Consider the following 25,807-nt stretch of genomic DNA (forward strand, 5'->3'; position numbering starts at 1 on the left):
TAACACAGTTCTTGTGGGAAATAAAACAAGCAGTTTACAACCTTATTCTGTTTGGTTTATAACTGTTTGCTCTGCTGCCTGCTAAGAACTTCAGGCATTCACTTCAGGCTTTGTTTACAATCAGCCATCTTTCTTAAGGAAAGTGTCTGGAGAGTAATGGGACATCCTAAACATAAGAGTGTTTCCTTCTCCAACACAGCCTCACTGCAGCAAAATTTAATTAGGGTAAGATTTAAACCTAGCACTGAAAGCTCCCAGTTTCGCAAGGCACCTTACTTTGGTCTTCAATATTTGTCTTACTACTTTAAATATCAGGTTTTTCATTGTAGCTACAAAAAGCATATAACAACAAATTCACTGAGAAACTAAAACTAAGTGTAATGCCACAAATAAATTTTTTATGGGTCAAACAACCTTATTAATTTACACAGCTAAACTTTGCTTACCCTTTCTTCACTCTTGCAAAGTCAAAAGCCATTTGTCTGTAGGAAAATGCTTTTTCATTCAAGTATCTACTATAACGCCTTATAAAGGTGGACATGTCATAACCTGCAAAAAAGTTTCACATTTAATTTTCATGCTTCTTTGGACATTTAGTAAATGATAATATACAACCAACAGACCCCAAGATTATGTGCTTTCTGTTCCACTATGCAACTTCACATACAGAAAGGCATCACAAGACATCTTTCAGCATCTGAAGAAAAATCAGTAGTGGTACACCAAAACAATCTACCACTGTCCTCTGTTTCCAACAGATTCATGCAATGCATCAGTGGCATGGTTCTGGGGGAAACCTGCTGGAAGCCCCTACATAGTTATGGGGTAACATTACTTGATGGCAAAAAAGTTACACCTCTATTAACAGGGAAAAATACCAATTTAACAGAAAGTTTTTACTGAACTGGTACATGCCTTTCAGGACACAGCTCAAGTGAAACACTCCTGATGTTTCATGTATGTTAGCCATTCCAACTCCTACATGGACCTTCAAAATTCCCGACTTGATTTACCAGAACAAAGCAATCATGATGGCATCCACAGAGATTACTGCCTCCCTTGAACTGTTACACCAGAAATGTTCAAGGTACATAATAGTGTACAAGGTGCCTCAAAAACTCCAGTGACTTTCAAGCCTATGACATCTGAGCACTCAGTATTACAGCCTCTCCTCCAAAGTTTCTTCCTCTAAGCCACAGAAATGTGTGCAGAAGGCAACTCATCTTCCTCTTCAATTCAGGTCCCTTTTTTGCTACTTTTCTAAAAATCCACACTCCTCAATTTAGTCATTGACTTTATTGTCCCTTAAAACTTCTCATCATTAAGTATCCCTGCCAACTCAAGGATAACACGACCAAATCTGATGCCCCATTATCTGAGACACCGTGTATTATCTATGAAACAGCAATTCAAGTTTAAAGAAAGTAGTGAATAATACAAATGCATGCATTTAACAGAATTCATTATTGCCAAACACCAGTGTCTTTGAGCATATATATATACACACATATCATGTTTAGCCTACACGAACACATCCCTAGTATTTGTTTAGCTTTGTTCCTTCTGTTACCACATCGAAAAGATGCTGAAGTTTTTTTGGTGTCACATGTCTACATCAAGAGATGAAATAATGTGGCATTGCTTTGAATTTGCCCACTATTGTAGCATGTCTGTAGTCTGCATACAATTTACAAATACTCTCTGACAGCTGAAGAATTATATTTTCCCTCTTTTCTGATAGAGCTACCATGAAACAAGCTTTTCCTTTGTTAATTGAGGGCACAGGAAAATTCACTAATAATTCCAGAAGGAAAAGTAGGCTTTTTAAGATTCAGAGGGAACAAGTCCTTAATTTCTGCCCAGACCTTTCTAAATTCGTTACTCAAATCAAGTCAAATCAAAACCAACAGGTTCTTTTGGTGCCAACAGCTCTACCATTAAGAAGTTATAGATAATGCCTAAAAAGCACAGTGTCTCCAAACAACTGAATTACCATTTAAGACTGAGTAAAACCCAAAAAACTAAATGGAAAGTTATCCATTTCAACTTTTAACACCCATAAGCATTAAGGAGACAACTGACCCAGCCCAGATTTCAACCAACACTTGAGGATTTGTACAGTTTCACCTTTTGAGTAAAAATATTGCAGGAGATGAGAAATATTGTTCTCAAGTTGTTCAGCAGTTCACTTGTGCTCCTGTATTTATTATAGAAAGGCTTCAGTAGCACATTATTTATATCTGATGAACGAAGGAGCAAATTAACAATAATATCTTATTTAAAATCTTGTTAAGATTGTAGACATAAGTAGGCTTACCATGAGATCCACTTTTGTCCAGAAAATTGCTGAGATTGAACAATGTGTTTCTAGATGCCAGGTACTGAATAAATCTCTGCAATACAAAGTAATTTTCCTTATCACAGGCTGTATCTGAAGGCCTTGTACCTTCTAGCACCAAGATTACCAGTCCACTTCCAGTATACAATATGAAACCACTGATTTTTGTCTTAGCCCACAATACCTTCCCCAAAACGTTTTGTCCATTCAGACTAACTACTTTTAGTCAGAATCTCTACTGATTCTAGCAGAATATTCTACTGTATATATTCTACCATATATATAAAAAATAGATTACATGCAAACCACAAAATATATTGCAAAAGGAACAATAAAAATGTTTAATTCTCAGGGATTTGAGGGAGCTCAAGATTTATCTGCTTACAAAGCACATATCCAGGCTAGTCCCAGACTTCTCAATCCAGCAGCCCTCAGTTTCAGCCAAGTTGAGGGCCTGTTTTAATAGCAAGCAAAGCCCCCCATCAAACACTGGGACTAACAGCCTGAAATAGTTAGAGAAATCAGATGAGAACATTGACCAAAACTTGGAATCAAAAAATAGGAGTAAGAATTTATACTGTGAGAAGTTCATTGCATGAAAACACTTTATATACAGCCAGGGAGGAATTGTTTCACCATCATACTGAAGTCGTTTCACAGTCATTCTGAAATTCTTTAAATATGTTGTCTCTTTTTATGCAGACATAGTTGTCTATACAGGTCAATAAAAAGCATGGATAAGGACAACTTGATGTAAAAGGCTATCAAGTTAAATTTACAGCTCCAGGAAGATATTAACACTCATGCAGAGAAGGCAACTATTAGGATGGCAATATGCACATGCCAGAACATCAACTTTGACCTTTGTCAAAAAATCCCAGGTAGTGTTTAATCCTGGGTAGCTGTTTCCAGATTCAGTGCCTAAAATGTCAGCATCCTGGCAAAGTCTGCATCTTGGTTCTATGTTATGGTTTTATAAATGGAGAGACAGCTAAACAATCCAACTCTGTTATTAACAGTTAAGTTTTCCCTTCATCAAGAATCATTCTTGCCCTCTCTTCTCAGGTCCTTTCTAGTTCAGATAAGATGCCTCTGCACTACTAACACTTCTGGCTTGGAGTGTGTTCAGTGCCAATGTGGCCTGGGGAGAGTTGTTCACGCTTACCTCATTGCCATGGACCATTAGATGGTGTGTGGTGACTAAGGCTTTGAATACGACCACCCAGCTACTATTTGTTGCTCTCTCAAAAAGCGTATCAGCCATCTGAGGGATATTCACATTTGTTTCATTAGTTGCTTGGATCAAGTCTGTAGAAGAGAGGAAACAAAGGTGTTAGGAGCTACAAGTGTGATAAAAAATTGGCAGCGTGGTTCTCAGACCACCAGGCTGCTGGCTATGGTTGTGACAAACGGCAAGTTCAGTGCTTATATTCCACATTAAAAAAAAAGAAACAACAACATCAAACAGATTATATTAGTACATGCTGACAGCAACAGTGATCTAACTCTTTCATCCAGCAATTCTGTCTCGAGCTATGACGAAACATTTCTCCATCTTTATCCCAGACGAAGTTACAGGGCACGTCATATGACTTTACTGCTTGCAGGTTTTTAAGTTCATTGTCACAGTTCATTACCTCTGGGTTAGAGAAATAAGAACTACTGAATTCTTCCTTTACAGGTACCATGCCAAGCACACTGAACCCAGTCCCATCAGCAAAAAGAGGCATCACCAGAAACAGATACTCTGTCATCCCAGAGGTTGTTTTAATCAGCAAGCTCCAGCACACCTCCTAGAGTTTCTGCAGACCCAGAAAGCAGAAGAGTGCATTCAGACACGCATTAGGACCTCTTCAACAGCAAGGAACAACATAAGGAATGACATCAGCTTATACAGAAGCAACTGCACCTTACATAGAAGAAACAGGACATTAGACTGTCTCAGGGAAAAACGGTAACATACAGCTTAGTGTCCTGTACATTAAGAACATCTTAACTTGCACTGGAGTGTGCATGAAGTTAAGGTGAGCAGTTAAATCATAAACAGTAGGGCAGTAAGGTTCCCACTATCCTCTGTACCTCACAGGACCTGTGATTTACTACATCCCTTTATCTACCGACCCAGTTAGGCAGCCAGCAATTGCTTCCTACAAGCTATCACCTATTTTTGAGACACAGCTGGAAACTGCATTCTGCAACTGCATGCCCAAAACCTGTGTGATGCCAGACACAGCCCTAGCAAGACTAAAGGAGATGACTTCACACAACATGAAGAGCACAAAACACATATGTAATTGTAGGTCTGAGGCTTAAAATTTGAGGACCTAAGCAGAAAAAAATTAGAAATTTAACTACTAGACTAAGCATTATCTGAAATGAAAATACTCAACTTTTACTTCCCCTCAGAGGAATCATTGTTAATGATTTCTTCCCCACCTCCAGACTAGAAATTTTCTTCCAACTATTCAACTCATTCAGTGATGACAGATATTCTGCTTCCAAAGCAGGCAGGATATTTTGTGACTGATCCTTGCACATTTAAACTATGCAAGTCTACAGGAGTTCATTTCACTTGGGCAGCAGGATAACCACTTGGCAGGCTTCCTTTCCCTCCCCTACATAATCCCAACCAATGGAGAGCATTAATGTTGCTAAGAGTGGGAATTCAAGCCTCAGCATCAAACTACTGCTTCTGCCTTTAGAGGACTGGAAAAGTCCAGAGGACTAGTCTGTCCAAATAGATCAATGAGTCACATCAGCGACTGAGACCCACCTGGTGTGTACAGAAACCCACACTGCTGTACCAGAAGCATTCAAAAGTTCAGGTTTTGTCTGGTTGGTTTGGGTTTTTTTACCTTCTATTACAAAGACTTATTTTATTTAAGATCCAAGAAATCTCTAGCTCAGAGTCACAAGCTTGGGAAAACCATAGTGCTAGCTTCCATATGAAATTGTCCATTGTATGGGCATAAAAGCTCAAGTTGTCTTCAGTTTCAGGCCAGGGGAATGATTTTCTGGGATGATACAGTAGACAAAATTTATGTGATCTGTTTGCCAAGTTTGAATTGAAAATGTATGTTGTCATGGCATTTTGTTGTCTTGGTTATGGAAGCTGGGCTTGAATTTTTTGCAGAACACCTTCTGAAATGTGTTTACTTCTATAACCTCAGTAATACTACCCTTGAAGGAGGCCGTTCTGCAGACAAAGTATTATGGTAGCAAAGCCATGCTATTGAATGACAGCAGTTCAAGATCACAGAGCTCCAAGAATTCTTGATCTTGTGGTACAAACAGGCCACTGATCTTTCATTCTGTACTGCTGATTAATGCATTGCAGAAGACAGTGGTTTGTAAAAGCCTAGAAGCAAGTCACAAGTGGCTTACTCACTCTGTACCCTGCTTAGATTTTACTGCAGGTGACAGTATTTGTCTTATTAATATAAGGAAATACATCAGATTTGTAAGCTTTTAGTCTTGGGCTTCAGTATGTAGATTTCTGTGAAAGAGGGACACTATAAACTGTTTATCCCATCAGTGCACTTTAGATAATGAAACCTCAGAGAAGTCCATCCACAGAAACGCTGGCCATGGAGGCAACAAGGCACAGCTATATGATGCCACAGCACTGCTTCTGAAGTCAGTCATTTCTGTCTCCCCTCCAAACTGCTGGAGGCTACAGCATCTCAGTCTGCAGCTCTGAATGTTTTAGGACATGAGTAATTATAGTGTGCAAAACAGAGAGGCATGATTAAAATTAAGTCTACTACTTTCAGTGCACAGAAAAGAATTAAACCATGCATGAAGATGTCACTTGTCATCTGAGGCCAGAAAAAGGAGATTGGGGGGGATAATTCTTGCAGAGCTGTTTCCCATTTAATCACATCACAGAGATAAGGTATTCAAATTTCCTGGGTTTCTTTTCCAGTCTCAGCTTAACCAGCAACCATCAGCATTTGGAATGAAGCACCAGCACAGCTAACTTTAGGGAAATGAGCAGCAGAGTTTGGTGGCTAAACTAAAATTTAAAATAGGAGTTGGAAAAATTAATTTTACTTAATGTGGTAAGGAAAAACAGATACAAGGAAAAAGAAATCATATACAGGAAAAAATCTAGAAACGACATTTTCAAAATAGACAGATGCAGACTGGGTGGACAAGAGACAATAAAGCTTAGTCTTCCAAGGAAGTCATAGGTACATTTGCTTATACAAAATAGGTAATATTAACAAGTAACAGATGAATAACAACTCAACAGAAACCATATGAAGCAATCTTGCAAAGTTGATTCCATTTGGGGCACACACAAGTAGGGCAAACAAGGATTAAAGGTACCTTCCTGAAGAAGTTTCTGCTACTGCAGGCATCCAGTACACTGACAGCTAATCCCCAGACACTGAGCTCAAATACAAATTACAAGGACAGTCAGAAATCAGAATGGTACTGCAATAGCAGCAAGTGCTTTTACCACACATTTCACAGAAGCAAAGTAATTGAAGAATGAAGACCTATATATGCTGTATATGAATCCTTTTGTTTACTGTGGGACTAAATCACAATTGCCAAAATAGTAATTTCTCCTACTTCCTCTCTTCATATTTTCATAGCTGCTATTTTAAAGACTTCTTCAGTTAAAGATTTTTAAATGACTTTTTAAAGTTAAAATTTTACTTCAATATACTTTTTCTAGTTAAGCTTTGAGGTGAAAAATCAATGCAATAGAAGAAATAAAAGGTTATCAGTTCTCTGACACTGTAACTTAAATCTAAACAGCAGTGTTTAAGCTCTTGGAAAGGCCTATTTTTTCATCAAGACCTAAGACAACTGCAACTAATCATACTCTAGGTTTACTTCTCTTCCCTAATTAACACCTCCATTAATAAAAAGATAAACCTGCCAAAGAGAGGAAGAATGGTAAAGGGTCCACTGAGGCAGACTGAAGAAAGTTGAGAGACCTTGGCTCTCTCTTCATGACACTTTGAAGAGCACACTAAAAGATGGGACTAGCTTTAGTGTTTGTTAAGCTCATAGGGTAAAAAAAGGGAACAGTAAGAACATTTCAGAATTTCAGACTCTTTCAGTCTCATTAAAAACTAGTTTCTAGTTGTTGTTTTTGTTTGTTTATTTATTTGTTTTTCTTAATAAGAGAGATTATACAATTTCTTAGTCCTTTACCTTTCCAGATGATACTCTGGATCTGGGAAGGGGTTTTTTTCCTGTTTTGTTTTGGCTCCCCTGTCGTACTCCCCCCCACCCCCCAAATTCTTTAATAAGCAGTCCTGGGATTTCCCAGTTCATGATTAATTATTCACAATTTACATTTCAGTATGCAGAGAAACAGCAGCAGAGCACAAGACCTCTCTGTTCAGAGGAGTATCAATGCCAGCTTAAGAGCAGCTGTCATTCCAGACTGAATTAACACACAAGCTGCCTCAGCATCTGAGCTGTGTCATACATTCAGTTCCTAAACTTTGGCAAATCTCTCCAGCAGTAACCCACTTACAGACCTTCCTCACTATTACTCAAATGCTACAACAGTCTTCAGGAGTTTTCTGCTCACTTATAAGTATTTAAATAATGCCTTGAAGCTATTGAAAAAGAAATGCAGGATTGTTCCAAATCCAGGCTAGTCAAGAACAAAAAGAAGCAGCTCAGAGTAAGAGTTCACAAGCCTCAACCAAGTTAACTAAGCAAGTATGAGTACACTCCCTCCCCTGCAAGACAGAACTGTATTAGGAAGCTGCTAGAGCATTGTGCCAACCAATGCAAGAGCTGAACTTACTTCTCCATCTACAAAAACCTGACCACAAAACAGTATTGGAAAGCAGAACAAACTTACCAGTTTATGCGTCTACAACAGTTGCTCATAAGAATATTAGATAATTTGAACGTTGTTGGCTTTGACTATCGGGCAATTCCTCGGAAAAGAGTTTGGGATTAGTTTCTGCGGTTATAATTTATCATGTATTCTTTTCGCTTCCAGCTTGCCCTGTCTACACAAACACATATTGACCTGGCTTGTAGCAATCACCCCAACAGCAGCACATGCTGTCTCCTCCTTCCTCCCCAAAAGTCTGCCTCGAGGGTTGCTGTATCTCACCTTGATGCCAGCAAGCCTATCCTTTATCAAAGTCCAGCATCTTTCAGATATTGCCTTGGAACTTCCGTGCCTATGCCAACTCAACAAACCCAAACACAATCTTCCACTGAGCTTGTGCTCTCCAGGTACTCCAGACTCCCAACAATGCAGCTGTAGCTCTTGGGGGTGCTACCTCCTCTCTCCAACCTTACTTCAAATACCTTCTCCTTCCAAAATACATCTCAGACTCTTGTGAGGACAAATACTTGCTGCAGATCCTGAAGTTTCAGAGGTCACAACAATCAGTCTTTGAACCACACAACAACACATCAAGACAAGCTTTTATATACAATTTCTTCTTTCTGCCTACTCACAGGCATATTGTACTACCCAAAGTATGAAGTGTTTTGCAGAACCTATCAATCACATGAAGGGTCTGCAAAGAGAAAGGGTAAATGACTTGAGTACCAGCAGACTTCTCTTGAAGCATCCTTCAATTTCTCAACCTGAGAGTTTAATTAGCCTTACAATCATCTTATTATCTCACTACTCCTTTTTAAATACAACAGTGGACCACCTCCTACATTACCAATTACCTCTTTTGAAACAAAGTGAAAAATCTACTGCCCATACACACTGACGGATTTCATTCCAACATACTTCTATAGGGTTTGCACCCCTCATCAACCAACATATCAAGGCAAGATATTTGGCTTTAAGTCATCTGCAAAAATCACCCTAGCTCATTAGCAGTGTTACATCAGTTATGCTGCTGCACTTGTGTTATGCTGCACTTAATTATTTATATGTATGGCTTTTCCTCCTGAGAGGTTCAGGTTCAGCTCTCTTGGAAACAGGAAATAAAAGCCAACCATCACACGGTCTTCTACGGGATCTAAAAGAGTGGAACTACAGCAGCTGTCTCTCTCAGTACTAATAATGGGGGATTACTCTGTGTTAAAAGAAAATGATCTTGCTTTAAGCAATTCCTCCAAGTTTCATGAACTACGAATATTTTTTACATAAAAGTTCTCAGAATTTAGAGCTCCACTGCCTCTGGGAGAGGAACAGTGTGTGCTACCTTTAATGTTTACATTGCAGTTCTCTCAAGGAGAACAGCAGAACTGAAAGGCGACATTCAGGCCAGCTACAGAAGCTCAGTGTTAAGGAGCAGTCATTGAGGTTTTAAGTACAGTCTTTAAGACTGAAAACTAATTAGCAATTAATATATTTTATGAACGAAGTCTGAGAACTTGCTGACACCCGTGATTCAACCAGTTAGAAGAGTAAGTTTCATTTTTGCTCAGGAATTTCAGATCTGGAATAAAAGAAGATAGGCTACACAAAGTTTCTCGTACAAACATACTATGGAAAGCACGTTTTTAGCCTCACACATATGAAGCCAGAACACCAGACACAGGGGGAAAGGCACAATGGTCTAAGAATTCTGCCCTTCCTCCCCACTACAGCTACCACAGCTTTTTAAAGCATCTTCACTATAGGAAAAACATTAGTTACCAAGCATGGAATATTCTCCCTGTCTAAAGCTGTTAAGAAGCTCAATCTTGAACTTGATTTGTTCAGAATTCACTCTTTGAATACCAAAGAATCTGTCTCAGGCAATAATACAAGTTCAGCAAAGTAGAGGAAAGATGAGAAATCACAGCCTTAATGATCTTTTCCTCTCACCCGCAGAACTCACCCCAACCTTCCTTCCACACAAATCCTGCTCCACAACTAGATCAACAGAAACATGCATTTTTTGGCTCAAATAGAAGAATTAAGCACTTCTGCTTAAGTTGATATGAAACATCAAGTAATTCTGGAGCTAAATGTGCTACTTCTCTGTTTCATTGATTTACTGGAAGTAAGAGCTGAGCCACAAATCATTATTGTAGTGTCATTTTGCATAGCTCAATAGTTTAAGATACTCAAAATTCCCTTTGCATTTGGTGGACATCAACCAATGGTTATAAGGTTAACATATAACAGCAGCTGTCTTGGAGAAATGCTATTTCCCACCCTGCTGTAATATGGCATCTTAAATGCCAAACACTAGGGGAAGAAGAGACATGGAAGAAACTCTGCTAACATTAAAAATAGCTTTTGACCAGTAACTTTGCATGAAAAGGAACTTTTATCCTGCATGGCAAATCTCAGACCTCATTCTACAAGACATTTCCTTCAGCACTTCAAACCTTGAAGCCTTAACCAAAATACACATTAATTTAGAGACGAAACCACAATCACCAGCCAATCTTCTGCCAAGCCTTCAAAGAATTTATTCAATTTCCTCTAAGGGAATTGTTCTCTCCATCCATGCAAGCATTAAAGTGACACTTCTCCTGCATCTTAGCTCTTGCTGCAAATTACCAAGTAATTTTAAAGGCATCATAGAGTTTCAAGATTATTGCTTAGAAGGATAACAGTCAATAGTATCTACTTAAATGACTACTGTCAGTTGCCTATTGACATTAGGTACATCCACAACCTGATACCAGGATTCCAGCTGTGGCCTGTGATTATCCTTCCATGAACGTGACTAACCCCTAACATTACCTGTTGGTTGTATCAATTAATAACTTATCACTGGAGTATCAGTAACAGAATCAACTGCACAGAGAGTACAGCTACACTAGAAACACAAGGATTTCACACTTGCTACAACAGCACTGGGCCATTTACTTTAATCTCTGCACTACAGCATTTTCTAATCCTAATCAGCCTTTACGTGCTGGGCTGATCTTACACTCCAAACACATCTGGCAGAAAGTGGTAATCAGCTAAGGCATGGTACCTGAGCTCTTTCAGTTGTCACTCTGCAGTCTGAGAAGAATTCTACCCCCAAATGATCTCCTTTCCTCAGAAAACCATTTGTTTTTAATGAACTTGTAGAAATGAAACTATCACTAGGACTACCAACTCTGCCCAGAACAGCAGTTTGTAATCCACTGCAAAGCTGAACTAGACTAAAAATATATTGCAAAAACATATTATTGCTCCAATACTTAGCTGTTACATTTTGGAAATACATTAACAAAACAAAATGGGTGGGGATGAGACAACGTGCAAACAACTTCAGGGCCATGGTAATTAAGTACAGCCTTTGTGCTGGAAAGAGATCAGTTGAGCAGGCAGCCTCAGAAGCTGACATGTCAGACTCAATAGCTAGACCAGAGTCCATGCTTTTGCTATTCCCCCAGCAAGATTATTCCCAGAGTCCAGTTGCATTGGTGGATGCAACATAAAGACAGAACCCAAAACTTTAAACTAGGATTGAAATGCCCACAACCATGCAGGCAGCCCTGCTGAAAACATGAACATACCTGTAGAAAAAAGAAACTAAGTTGTAATGCAAACCTCTGCACAAGGCAGTGCAACAGTATGACCTCGACACTGAAGCAGCTCCTACCAAGCAGCAAGTACTTTCTAACATGGCTGCTATCATTTCAATCCATTGTCTTGTATCTATGTATCTACCATAAAGCAGGAGAGTTCATAAAACCAGATGGCTGCCTCATATGTGAATGTTGTGCCTTAAAACAGTCTTTTTTAACAAAAGGACTGATGTCCTTCACAGTTAGACACAGCTTTACTCTCTCCTTGCTAAGAAAAACAAAAAAAGAGTAAAATACGAAACTGTGCAATTCCTCTATGTCCATGCCCTTGTACTACCTCAGTGAAACAATAATACTTTTGCCACACAGGTGAGTTTAAGTCTCAAAAACCTTGAAAAAAATGAAGTCTACTTCCAATAGACTTGACTCTTCAACATGAGCTGGCAGCCTTTCATGTACAGCAGATTTCTTGATGTTACAAAAACCCCAAAATGTTAAATTCAATGGAGCATTCACCTGAGAGATAGAAGAGGCAGTAAGGAGTACTAACATTTTAAAAAACCTGATAGTACTAAGTTGCTATCAACAGTTTGAAGTCACAACTGCTTCTGGATGATGCATTTGCCACTGGCAGTAGAAGTCTCCTATCAAGCTACTGATGAGTGAGGAACTTGGAATCCATCACACAGGCTCACATCCAGGCAGTGAAGTTCTGTGCAGAGCCAGAACTCTAGACTGGAACACCCAGAAGTGTCAACTTAACTCCTGATATGGAGCATGACACTGAAAGGTAGTTTCTCATAATACTGTCTAAGTAATTTCCAGCTTTCTGATGAACAAGAGGCAGCTCTTTAAACTCATCTATTACAAGGACAGCAAATCTTGCCTATTAACACTCTGGCCATTCACCAACAACAAAGGAATCTGAAGTTTAAATCAACTTAGCAAAACCAGAAAAACTCTAATGTAGATTCTTTCACAGTCATTTCATAGGATGAAAGATCAGATCAGAAAGTTGCAGGTAAGGCTCACACATGAAAATACCACTGCTTCACTTGCCAGCAACAAAACATCACACATAATAAAATGTACATGTTTTCAAAATACTGGCACACTAAATATGCTGAGTTGCTTCTGGCTTGCTGTCCCTTAGTAGAATGTACATTCTTCTCTAAATACACTTAGATGAAGCTATAAAACTTAGATTAGGAGCTAAAAGCACAATAAACATACTCTGGATTCTAGAGTCATGTAACAGGATCCAAACCCCAGTCTCCATTTGAAAAGGTTGGATTTGAAAACGCCAGGGCTGCTAAAGGACTGATGCAACAATAAGTTTAAGTTTTCATCTATATTCGACCTATATGTAATGAGAAACAGCAACCTTCAGAGGAAGGAAACAGGCCAGCTGGCTTGCCCCTTTCATACAAGTCCTACACTCCCTGAAGCAAGAAGCAAAAGGAAGAGTGCTGTGAAAAGCAGTTTGAACTCCCACTGAAGTGCATCTAGGTCGGCTCTTCTATTAAGTTAAAGATGTGCCCCCTCCTAGTGCCATCCTGCACTGTGGCAGGATCACCCATTGCTTAGTCTGAGGACCCTCCTCTAAACTTGTAAATTTGCATACATTTAAAAAATGTGGACAACAAGTCAGCATGTTTTACTCATGCTTCAAGCACTCATGTCTTTCTCTCACTTCTGTGGAGGACCACATTAGAACATTCTGTAAAGAATCAGAGTGATTTAAGATCTGTAACAGAACCATGCCAGAGGCACCAGGAGCCTGCCAGGCTCTGCAGGCTAACCCCTGACCATCTGCTATGGAAGCACCCGCTGCCATCATGTCATCTGCGCCCGAGCCAAGCCAAGAGTCAGCCTGAAGTGATGCACTCTGCTGTCAGCAGTCAAGCCACAGCCTTGTATCACTTCTTAGGACAGAAAAGTTTAAGACACTTTCTTGAAAAGACGCGTCCTTTGGTCTTTTAATTGTATGGTGGAACACTCTTATCTCAAGTAGACACCAAACTCTCCAATCTACCCTTACCAGTGTTTTCCATCTCAGCTATAACCTAGTCTCCTAAACACTTAAAAACAATGAGCAAAGAATGCTGCTTTCTTTTTCATTCCTTCTTTGAGTCAGTAAAGCAACCTTGTCAAAGCATATGGCTCAACCATTTTGTCAGAACTCTGTGGCCCAATTGCAACACAGGAGTTCCTGCCAATTTGCTTTTTACCTGTGGTAAACTTGCATATTGGCTTACGACCAAAAGGACTTGATTGCCACAAGCCAGACCCAAGCTGCAGACACGTCCTGTCAGCAACCTGCAATTCTCAGTAAACATGAGAGGAAGGGTTTGGTGGTCTTCAGATACGATCATGTCTATCTACTCACAAAATCCCCTCTACAAAAAACATCATAACGCATTTCAGTTTTATCAATACCTAGAAAAAACAGACTCAAGGAAAGGCAACTGACTGACATGCTGCCTCTGCTCAGATGGCCAGAGTAAAAATTACATAAATGACACAACATTAGCATAACATCAGGACCTTTTAGCATGCAATCCCTTTCATTAAACAAAGTTAAGATACAGATATAACCTACAACAAAGCACGAGATCACATTATGCTGGAAACAGAAAGGTATTTAGACTTGGCTGGTCCAGAAGTCAGTGGTAATATTGTGCACTGTCATTTCCTGTGCCTACAACTAAGCCATGAACCTCAGATGCCCAGTGAATGCCCCATTTGCCAGCAGCCTAGAAAATACTGTTCTAGTATTCCACCTACATTCATTTCAAGGCTGATGTCCAACATCATTTGTGATGCTAGTGCAGATAGCATATTCCCTCTCAGTGAACTATAGCTCTCAACTCTTTAGTAAATGTTTCATAACCTAGAGAATTTATGAGCATCAACAAAACATTTTGTATTTATTTTGAATATTTTCAGCCAACTCTGAAGTAAACATTATCAAAATAGCAAGATTAAAAGCATTAAAAACTGTTTTAAGGGCCTAGTATATGGTTTGCAAGGTTTCAGAAAAAGCAGACCTTCCCACACTCTGTAAAGTGACAAGCTGGCCTCTGCCAAGTATTCCAATTGCCTTCCAGCAATTGCCAACACCTGGATTATTCAGGTTAATTTATGCCACCAGCTCTCATCCAAGCAAAATTTTGGACAGAAGGAAAATCAAGCAGTTGTGCTGAATCTGATGGGGCAGGATACTCTAATGTCAGCTTACCAGTGAGGCTTCACACTGCAATCCTGCTGATACTGCTGACTCAGAGTAACAAAAGTACTGCTGCAAACCCTGCACTACAGATCACTGCCTGCAAGGCTATCAGGAAGGCTTCTTCTATCTTCTCATTTAGTCTGAGTTCAGGGCTCAGTCCTGTGCCAGATGACCCATGCTTTTTGATATATGTCCTGCAATGAGATTCAGACCCTGATTTCCTGGCTTGCTTTACTCCTTGCTTTTTCATTCTCCTGGTATTAGAAACCTCTCTCTCCAAACCAGCCAGAATACTATTCCTAATCTGCATGCCATGTGTCGAGGTTTGGAGATGCAAGGTTTATTACTCGTTGGTGAGACTCCTGTATTTACCCGGGGCACACAACAGAACTTGTGCTTTTCAGAACAGAACTTACCAGCATCCTGATCTGTCTCCAAAAAATGAACAGGGCAAGGATAAGGATACTTACTTAAGGATACTGTTTGGTACTGTTTGGACTCACCTCTAGGCTATAGTAAAGCTAAGGGAAGGGATATAATGTCATGGCTCCACCCCCAATTTGTCCCCATCCTCAGAAATCCTGGATCCAGCTCCTTCAGCAATAATGTATGTCCACAGCTGACTGAGGAAGGTCAATCCCTTTGTTTTCTTTGGTGGCAGGGAGTAAACTCGATGCACATGGCAGGGTTTTGGGAGCACTGGGAAATGCTGCTGCTGTGACTTCTGAAAACAGGGGTGTCTCCCAGAGGTTGCAGAGGACACCTGCTCCAGCACCATGGAGTGCATCCTGCTCCATCTCTAACCCTGGTGTTGTCTCTCCTATTTCTTTTTCCCACTTCCTCTGTGTAGCCAGTATTTTCTGCTTTTTCTTAAGTTTGTTTTCCTTGAGGTGCCACAGACCTGGTGGATGGGCTGAGCTGTGTACTGCAGCAGATCCACCGTGGAGCTGGCTGTGTCTGACACAGAGCGTGTCCTGGTCTCTTCTCACAGAGGCCAGCCCTGCAGCCAACAACTTGTCAGGGACACCCAGCACTGTGGGAAGGCAAGCAGGGCAAGAAGAGCAAAGTAGTCTCAAGAACCTCAGGCAGCAGTAGAAAAATACTAAAAGCAGTGTTTTTTCATTTTTTTTCCTAAGTGGGAGCTCCAAGAGCAGGAAATTCTCCTTTTTGGCTACCAATTTCTCAGTCCAGCAAGAAGCAGAGAAAATGAGTAGCCTTCAAAATGCTTTATGCCCTTCAAAGTTATGCTGTCATCTACTTTTAGGCACTTCAGAGGATCCTTCACATGGCAGAGACACAGAAGCACAGACTGACCACACCTACAGAGCACTTTCTTGGAGACTTCATATAATTCCCCAGTTGTGTGACAGGCCCATGTAAGGCATGCCCAGAAGATAAAGGATTTAAGAGTGAGGCTGGGAAATCAGAGACATAGATCAAATCAAAACATCAATCAAACCTGCAGATTTTTGTTGTCATCTAGAAGATGTTCAATTGCTGCCAGGGAGCAACACTATGAGACTATTATGAAACATATTCAACTACAAAATAGAAGTGATTAAAACCATGCTCTGGGCACTGGCATCCTGACCATCTCATAAATAGCTACTCCATTATCAAGGTCTACAACGGAAATCAGTACAACAGGAAGACCTGACTTGTCCCAGATTTGTCATCCATGACCTTGACAAAGCATGTTTAACAGAAGGATCTTGCTTACTCTTGAAAAAGACTAAGAATACCTACCCTCAGGACTAGTCAATCTTTATCAAGTTACACTGCTCACATGAAATAAAGTTTTATATTACAGTACCTACTTATTTTCCCATTCCCTCATCTTCTCTCTTCCTTTCCTTAGGCATTACACCATAAGAAAACTTACACACAGAACAGTTGAAATGCACAGGATCAAGTGATCCTGCTTGTATTTCAACATTTGAATCTTAACATGAATTCAAACTTCTACCCTGATTCAAACACATTCTGAAGAATTGGCCAAGTCTTAGCTTGATTAGAAGGGCAGCCTTCTCTTGGTATTACACATGCCTTAAAAACAGTATGGGGCTGGGGGGGAATTGAAAGTTAATGCCACTTAAATACTCAAGAACAACTAATCTAAAAAGTGTTATTACCTCCCTTTACCCATGACACATGTATTTCTATTCCTATTTAGACACCTGCATGCCTCCAAATGAACTGTGTCCTCAATACCCTTTTGGGAAAGGACATGGCAGAAGGCCACAGAAACAGCCATTCAACATAAAAACTGGTGATGAATCCTTACACACAACAAATGCACTAATCCAACATCCAATAAAGAATTAAAGAAAAAAACTGCTTGCTTGGATACTTTTCTGGTGTGAGAGCAAATTCATTGGAGTAACAGAGGAGTTCACACTATAAAATCCACACCAGCTATGAAAACAAAAACCAAACCACAGTATTCCAGCTGATCTTCAGTGATAACATTTAAACAAAGTCAGTTCTCTCACACATAGAAACTGCAACAAATTACCCCAATATAAGATACAGTGAAACATAAAAGCAGTTTCATTAGTAAAGTGTGAAGGATTAAGCCCAGTGTGTACAGGACTCCATTCTTGGCAATTTTCTTGAAGATACTCCCCCAGCAGTAGAGACTGGGTGCTACCTGGACTGCAGAGCAATGCAGTACATCTGCACTACTCCCGCTAGGAAAGGGCCACAAGTGCCAGCAGTCTTGGAAAACTCCCCAGATCACTTCAACAGCAAACAACTTCTGAAATATACACATCCTAGTCAACTCTATCCTTTAACTCAGTCAATAGACACTGAAGTCTAGGAACTCAAGGTAGGTCCACTGACCTCCAGCTTTTCCCAAAAAGCAGAAACAGACATATTTCCCAGGAGTAAGAGAGAGGTTTCTAAGACTAACCTGTGGGACCCAGCAACATCATCTTTACTGAACCTGGGCAAAAAAGTTTAACACATTGCTTTTGGTCAATAGACACTTCTATTTCAACATTAAAGACCACAGTGATTCAAACTTGCTAGGTCAACACCAGAGACTGCAGAAGAAAGGTAGAACACTGCAGGCAAGAAGTTTCTAGTACAAGCAAAATACTGACACCAGCTCTGCAGTTCAGTTACCACCATGAATTAAACTATAAACTTTTTTTAGAGCCTCCTCTTTTTAGGTCCTCTACCTTACGAGAATTATTTTGAAGAAGTAAGGGGACACATGTGGTCCTTTCAGAATACACACTGGAGAACTTCCTCCTACTGCAAAGCAATTCACTCAGCAAAATGAGTCAAGGAAAATCCCAGCCATTTCTATAATTTTCGGAAACAGGAACTTGTTACAACCACCTGCAGACAGAACAACCTCACTAGTTTTCAATTCACTTCCCTAAATGAAAGCTTGAAAGTCTGTTTCTGAGTGAGATCCTATAAAAAGAGCTGACTTGAGATCTATCTACTTTTCCCTCATCTATCATGTGTTTTCACATTTGGAAGTCGTGTTATTTCCCTTTTCCAAAAGCATCTCGCTGTTGATACCATCAGAGTCATTCCCATTTGGGGCTGGAGTCAGCCTTTTACTTGGCCCACACAATGAAACCCTTGGTGAAGCATTAACACATCTTTCAGAACAATTCAAAGAATCAAACTCTTATGATGTGCACAAGTATTGCCTTCCCACTTGAATTATCAGTTTATATATCCTCAATGTAGCCCATATGCCTCATTCACCCACTCTGCAATGGCCCTTCCCACTGCATCAAAACGAAGTTGCCACTTCTTCACATGAATAATAGTTTAGCTAACAAACGTTGGTTAGCTGAGGGATAGGAATCCATATCATTGTGGTGATTTTTAGATAACTTTTGAATGGTAACAGTTTTGTAAGCCCAAAATGGTCAGAGCTCAGCTGTCCAAAGCCATCAGAGCATCCTAGATTTACATTCCTTTTCCCACAAAGGGACTTGAGAAGATAATTTAATGCCATCTGGCACTATTTTCAGCAGTTGTTGAAAATTCACTAGTAGAAGATGTGGAGTTCAAGAAAATGGTAAATCCTGTTAAGGAGCACAGGATAGGAACCGAATGATACTTCAGTACTCCTTCACATGACCAGCCTGTCCAGCACCATGCTAAAAGACAGCAGCATCTATATTACAGTCTGTATTTGAAAGCTATAGCAAGTATAGAACACCACACAAAAGTAAACACTTAGCAGCTCAGTTCTTCTACACTAAAGACACTAATTCTGTTCTTTTCTGCTTTCCTCACACACCACCTTTCCCCTTGTCACCTATGATCTCCCTATAACCCTCTGGAACTGTTATCTTCTGGAGAAAACATGTGAGAACAGGCATCATTGTATCCTATCCTTACAAGACTACTTAACCCATATTAAATAGTTGATCTCTCAATTTCATTTACAAAGTCCAGTTGTTAAGTAGGGCAGTGGAAGAGGTTGTGTGACTTAACTCCTGACAACTAAGACACTAAATGAAATTACGGAGTTCCCCAAGGACACAGAATCCCAATGTCAATACCAGAATTACAGCTCTTCATAAAGCATCACTCCAACCATCACTCTCTGGAACCTGAATTTTTAATAGTATAAATCCTTTATCCCTTGACATAAAACTTATTGTAAGGCACTGAGAAGTTTTACCTTTCATTCTTCACATCTTCAAATGCTACTTATCCAACCTGAAATGCACCCAGCCAATTAAACTCTGAACTGTTATTTACAGCTTGTAAAACAGAAAAAAAAAAAAAAAAGAGCAGGCATGGGTTTCTTTTCCTCTTTTATGTGTGACATGCAGGTAGGTAAGAAATTCTGTGGAATTCTACTGGCTTCTGTCTCCAGTATATCCACTTTCTTGAGCAGTAATATTAGCATCAATATCCAAACACAAATCCTTTACAGTCCTTACTATAACCCTGGTAAATTACCTCTACCTCACTTTAATCCTGCCTAGTTCACATAGTACTTTTATTTATATATGCATACACACACAGAAACACAGAGACACATAGACACAGCATGCTTTCAAATACATGAGCTATGCTTTTTTTAAGCTAAAGCTTCTAGTAACAGATAGTTCTGTATAGGACAGTCCAGACACAGCCTACAGATTAAAAAGTGTTGACAGCTACCAAACAACAACATAGAAGAGACATCAATAACCAAGATGATTTTTTTAAAATATACAAGAAAACATGACAGAATACATGATATCAAGACCAATTATCTACTTAAACAACAGTTTAGACTCCAGTGAGTCTTCAATCAGTGTTGCTTACATCAGCACTTCTTGGACATATATGCAAGAGCATCTAAATATACTGAAAGAGCAGCTTACTGTTTGTCACTTGGAGGATAAGCTACAAAGTCATTAGAAGTGAAATCTGGAATTATTTTCCAGAAGTAATGCTACCTCCTTTTAACAAATACTGCATCATCAGAACTGTACTCACAAACACCTGCACCAGCATTACTTAGTAATGGCCAGCAGCCAAGAGCTGCCTGGTAGAAAACCTGCTGATCTTTACTTGAATGTATTTCTTATAATGTCCAAAAAAGCCATGGGAAACCCACTTTGTTTTAGATATTAACATCTGCTGTTGATCTGCGAAGTTAAATGCTGGACAGAGATACCACTGGCAAACAAGGCCAATTAACATCGCACGACCAAGTTCTTTCACCATTCTACAACTTGGTGTCTCCAAGCAGGGGTGATAGCTGAAATGAAATCGTCAGGATGAAACATGACTAGCTCATTGTTTTCCAATATACATTTTGCCTCAACCTTGTTTCATGCCTTAACTAGCTAATGTCAGTTCAGAATACATCAAAAATCTGAGATAAAGCCAACAGCCATCTGTAAAAAAACATGACGCAAACTAGTGGACAGCTCACAGAGTTGCTGTCAGATATTTGGGACCTCAGCAACAGCCCTTAAACTCTCCAATGGTTGTCCCAATCTACACGACGGCATTTATCCCAGTGCCATCTGACCACACCATCATCTGAACCTCTTCAGAAGTGGAGATGCAGTGCTGTGGAGATGGTCCCGCTGTCACTGGTGCTGGCCAGCCCTGGGAATATCATTTACGTGTATCTCATCCTGGCTTAATCCTGACCCAAGTGGGCAGTGACAAGCGTGTCCATTCTGCCCCATGTCTGATTCTCTCCCCTCTTCCCAAGCCCCTGCTCCGTAAGGCGCTCTTTCCACTGTCTCCCTGGATAACAGGCAAGAGGTCATGAGGAAAAAAAATGGCCGAAAGAGCAGTATTATGCAATAAGAGAAGAAATGCAATAATAACTCATCCTCTCCTGGAGATTTCCCATCACCCTCATGCTTTGCAAGCTGGATTAGAGCAAGCGTGACAGCCAGCCGGCTCAGAGGCCCGCTGAAGTGCCCTGCGGGCAGGCTCCTCAGCCCCGGGCCCTGGCTGGGGAAACAAAAAGGGATGCTCACAGTCCAGGTGCTTTTTCTTGGGCCCCATCACTTCATGCGTGGTGGCTTTGCAGACGGCTCTGGCTACGGCCGATCCCGTAACGCTGTACTGAGCAGCTGCGATGCGATCTGTCAGCGTCTGACCCGACATCTTCGAACGGCGTGCTGGCTGCTGCCTGCTCTGCAGGGGCGAAAGACACGGGAGGGAAGGGGAGATGCCGGCTCCGTGGCCGGGGGGAGGCAGGGACGGGCAGGGACAGGGACACACGCACTCGGGCTCTCACACAGCCCCGCCACACGCACAATGCTCCCCCGGGCACCCGGCCCCTCCCGAGGCGCAGCCCCCCCGCCCCGTTGTGTAAGCCTCTGCCTCGCTAGAAGCCGCCCGGGGCAGGAAGAAGGGTATTTTAGGCGTTGCAAGGAACAGATGAAGGGGAAATAATGCCGGCAGCTGAAGGAGGCTGCACACGAACACGGTGCGGGCGCCCGCCCCGGAGCCGACCCGCGGAGGAGCCTCCGCCGCGCCCGGCCCCGCCGCAGCCCGTGCCGCCGCCTCCCCGATGGGCGATTATGGCACCCTTGCGCCATGTTCTGCCCTCCCGCTGCCTCCCGCACCGCCACCCCCGGCCCCGACAGGGACCCCCCCCCCGCGCCGGGAAGTGGGGCGCCGCTGGATGCGGCGGCGGCGGCGCCCGGCGCCATGCAGCATCCCGGCGCGGGGGAACAGCGGGATGGACCGAGCGCCAGCGGCCGACCTGTCAGCGCGTCCTTCCCTCCCGTCCTCCTGCCGCCGCTCCGGGGAGGGCACTGCCGGCCCCCGCCGCGACCGCTGCCCGGCCCGGACCGCTGGCGAGGCGCCCGCGGCGCAGCAGCCCCCCCCGTCCCCCCGGCCCCGGTAGCCCCAGGTGCCGGGCGGGCCGTCCCCTCCCGCCGCCGCCGCCGCCGCCGCCGGGGATGCGCTGGGCGTCCACGCCCGGGAGCCGACGCTGCTATTTCCAGCCGGCGGCTTAATCCTCCCGCAGCCTAATCCCCGCGCTACTGCCGCAGCAGCGCCGCCCCCCAGCCCGGTGCAGAGGGCGGGACGGAGCGGAGCCGAGCGCCGCCGCCGCAGCTCGGTGGCCCGGCGCAGTCAGGTGACCCCGGGCCCCCACCCGCTCCCGCTCCCCGGAGGGGGCGGCACGGCCGCGGCTGCTCCCACGCGGGGCGGCCCCGTGGGGATCTGCGGCTGCGGGGAGCCGGGGCCACTGATGCTCCCCGGTCTGCATCACGGTCCTGCCGTGGAGGCTTAAAATAGCGCCTTGAGGGATCCCGCAACTGCACATAGACTAGATTTCTCCAGATTGTTGTTACGGTGTTAATGTTATCAAAAACATTTCAAATATGTCCCCAGAAGGGTTTTCTCTCTGTTATCTAAGGTAGCCTAAGGGTCTTGGTTACAGCCCAGCCACACTCGGGAGGATCTGTTGCTACAATTTTATTGTGTACTTGAAGCCTACCGGAGTGATCCGTAGAGTATTGGGAAATGTGGAGTACATATATTACCATAAATTGGCTGAACTTAGTTTTGGAGTAAAGTGATTTCAGTGGGTGGGGTCTGAACGAAATGGCACTGGTAGCAATTACTCCGAGCTGCCGGTAGAACAAATTTCAGAAGACGATGTCAGCTTATGCCATTAATTAGCTGAGAAAACACCACGTAGAGTCAGTATTGAAGAGTTGTGCACACCGAGTGATAATTGGGTTGTGTTGCATACAAAGACATATGGCACCGTTTTCATTTGTTATACCAGGAGCAGAAAGCTGACAAAGGATTGTGTGGTCTGTGACTGTATGAAACAGCAACTTTTTTACTTTTTCTTTTTTTTTCTTTTTTTTTTCTTTTTTTTTTTTTTTTTACCTGACAACACGGAGTTTTTAAAATCCTAGGCAGCCTGAAAGCTTGGAAATGCTGTTAAAATACTGCTCAAAAGTTGAAGGTATCTTTTCTGTGGGAAATCTCTTCCAAAATAGCTGTAAAATGGTGCCTTGGACCACTGAAGACAGGTGCTCAGATTTGCACATTTTTGATATTGGTCAAATCTCCTTCTTATTTGCAGAGCAGATATAGATTTTTGGATTTCAAGATTCAAAGGTTTTCTCAAATGCAGTGTTTGACTATGGAGTGGGATTTAATTTCAAAAAAAGATGTAAAGTGTATATCGCTGTTAGCAATCAGCATTAGGAGTCTGTAAACTTTGAATGTTCCTATAAGAGCGACTCTCGTATTCCAGTAGTGAGAATGTGTCCGTGTTTCTCATCTCTATTCAATAATGAGTAGCAAATAAATAAACTGTGGAGTTGCACAGAAAGATCATACTGTGCTCTTTAACATTACTATAGTTCACTGTTCGAGTATAGACAAATTTTAGTAATATTTAGAAATTTTTTCTGTTACCACAGAAATACTAACTTCAATGCCTAGGAATTTGTCATTTATGACATGATTTGTGGCAGCTAGAAGCATGTCTTAGCAGAGGCACACAAACAGTTTTTCCTCTGTACTTCACAATCAGTTATTTGGATCATACACCCAATTGATTTCAGAAGAAAGAAACAGTTGGGATCTACCAATACTTCATGTTCCATTATGGCATTAAGAGCGACTTTGAACTTTTCTTGGTAATACTGACAGGAGTTTAAAAGGAGGTTTGACTTTAAAACAGAAACTCACTTTTTAACTGGTGTATTACAGAAGAAAAAAACCCAACAACTATATAAACTGTTTTGGAATTTGTTGACTCCACACAGCAGAAATTTAGAATAGTTTTATTTCCTGCAAGCAGGATAGTTTTCAACTTTATAGTAGCCAAAGTATTTAATTAGTGATGCAACTTTTATTAACATCTAGTATACATCTTCAGTGTGAAGGTCTGGATCCTTTCTGAACTAGTCTGTGTTGTTATCAATAGTTACTGTCACTGAGATCTGTGTCACCAAAAATTGTGATAGTTAATACTCAGCTAATTTTATGTCTTCATATTGTCAAAACACTGAAGCAAAAGATAAGTCAGATAATCTGTACTATTGCCTTAAAATTTTTGCAGTTTCCTAATGAAAACCTAAGGTGCTTTAAGAAGGTAAGACAAGAAGATATTAGTACTCTTTAAATTCAGAGTGAAGGGATGTTATCTGCTGAAGCTGTATTGCTTTTGGATTTAAAACCAACCACCTAAAAATGAAACCAGTCCCCTAAAAATAACCCAACCCCACAAATCAGGAGTTCATGTCTGTAATGAAAGCCACACAAGAGATAGGAACAATCTTGAATAAGGATACACCACAGAGGGAGCTGCCCGGGACTAAAGAGATGGGGAGTTGGGGTTGCCATTCCACAGGGCAGTTTTAGATGAAGTCCCAAGGAGTTGCCTGGTGTGTTGGATCTGTCAAACCCTGGTTCACAGCTTGGCCAGTGGAGGTCTAGATGAGGGCCATATGAGCAGTTGGGAAGGGTTATTACTGCTAAAAATAACACAGAATCGGTGATGTCTTTCTTGACTCTTTGTAACTGTGCTTTCAACTTAATAATGAAAGCCTTAAAAAGAGGAGATACATTAATGACAAACTGAATAGCCATTTTAAGGCACAAAGATAATTCTTAACTGAATTTAAAGTGAGAAAAATAGAGCAGGTCTGTGTTAATCTCACACTCAAGCACATGTGGAGGGAAGGAGGTGTGAGTAAGGGCTGATTCATCACACCTCATACCTGAATTCTGCCCCAGAGATTCCCGTGTCTTGGGTGATGTAAAGCATGTAGGCTGTATTTTCGTACACTAAGGTGCACTGAAATGTGGGGATTTCTCACCACAATTCTGCTTTTTTTTCCATTTGTTTCCCAGTTTCTCCTGTCAAGTCTTCCAGTTCTTCAGCCAGCTTCAATGCCCTTTCCTCCTGCCCTCACAGGCTGGGCAGAGATTTAGACCCCACCTGTCTGTGCCTGAGCCTGCATCAGGCCCAGTGCTGTTGTTCTGCTTCTCCCTCTTACTCTTAAGGCCAGTGGTACACACAGAGCTCCTGGAGAGGCTGGCAGTAACCATAGTGATAGCAGCAGTCCTGAACAGATCTGTTTAGCTCTGGGGAGGGGGAAAAAAAGACTTCTCAAAGGAGAAGCATCCTCCTGACTTTGTATCAGGTTGATGGAGCCAGGTAGTTTGCATTCTGCTTTCTCTACAGCACATGCAACAGCAAGTACTCAAGTCATATACTCAGGATTTCCTGTGCTTCTGCTGTTAAATACAACCTAATTGCTTGGTCTTACATGGGTTCTGTCCACAACTGTTTGTTTAGCCTCTGTACTCACCCTCCTCAAGGGCATTTGTTTCAGTAGTTCCTT

At 41.7% G+C, this 25,807-nt stretch overlaps 1 protein-coding gene across 17 annotated transcripts in view; it reads right to left on the reverse strand.

Moving 5' to 3' along the window:
- SNAP91 (synaptosome associated protein 91) overlaps window positions 1-23,816 on the reverse strand; it is a 64,136-nt gene extending 40,320 nt beyond the window's left edge. For 2 of the 17 annotated variants that reach the window (XM_063389562.1, XM_063389558.1), the window contains exons 1-5: window positions 22,192-22,909; window positions 21,458-21,617; window positions 3,504-3,646; window positions 2,318-2,393; window positions 447-549 (exon numbers count right to left, since the gene is read on the reverse strand). In XM_063389562.1, the coding sequence (XP_063245632.1) occupies window positions 447-549; window positions 2,318-2,393; window positions 3,504-3,646; window positions 21,458-21,587 (452 nt within the window). In that variant the 5' untranslated portion in view covers window positions 21,588-21,617; window positions 22,192-22,909. Of the gene's footprint in view, window positions 1-446; window positions 550-2,317; window positions 2,394-3,503; window positions 3,647-21,457; window positions 21,618-22,191 lie in introns of all 17 variants that reach the window. The other 15 variants (XM_063389565.1, XM_063389556.1, XM_063389568.1 and 12 more) reach the window with 13 other exon arrangements.
- Between the last annotated feature and the right edge of the window lie 1,991 nt (window positions 23,817-25,807).

Source organism: Prinia subflava, chromosome 2, assembly GCF_021018805.1.
Source record: "Prinia subflava isolate CZ2003 ecotype Zambia chromosome 2, Cam_Psub_1.2, whole genome shotgun sequence".
NCBI classification, from domain to species: Eukaryota; Metazoa; Chordata; class Aves; order Passeriformes; family Cisticolidae; genus Prinia; species Prinia subflava.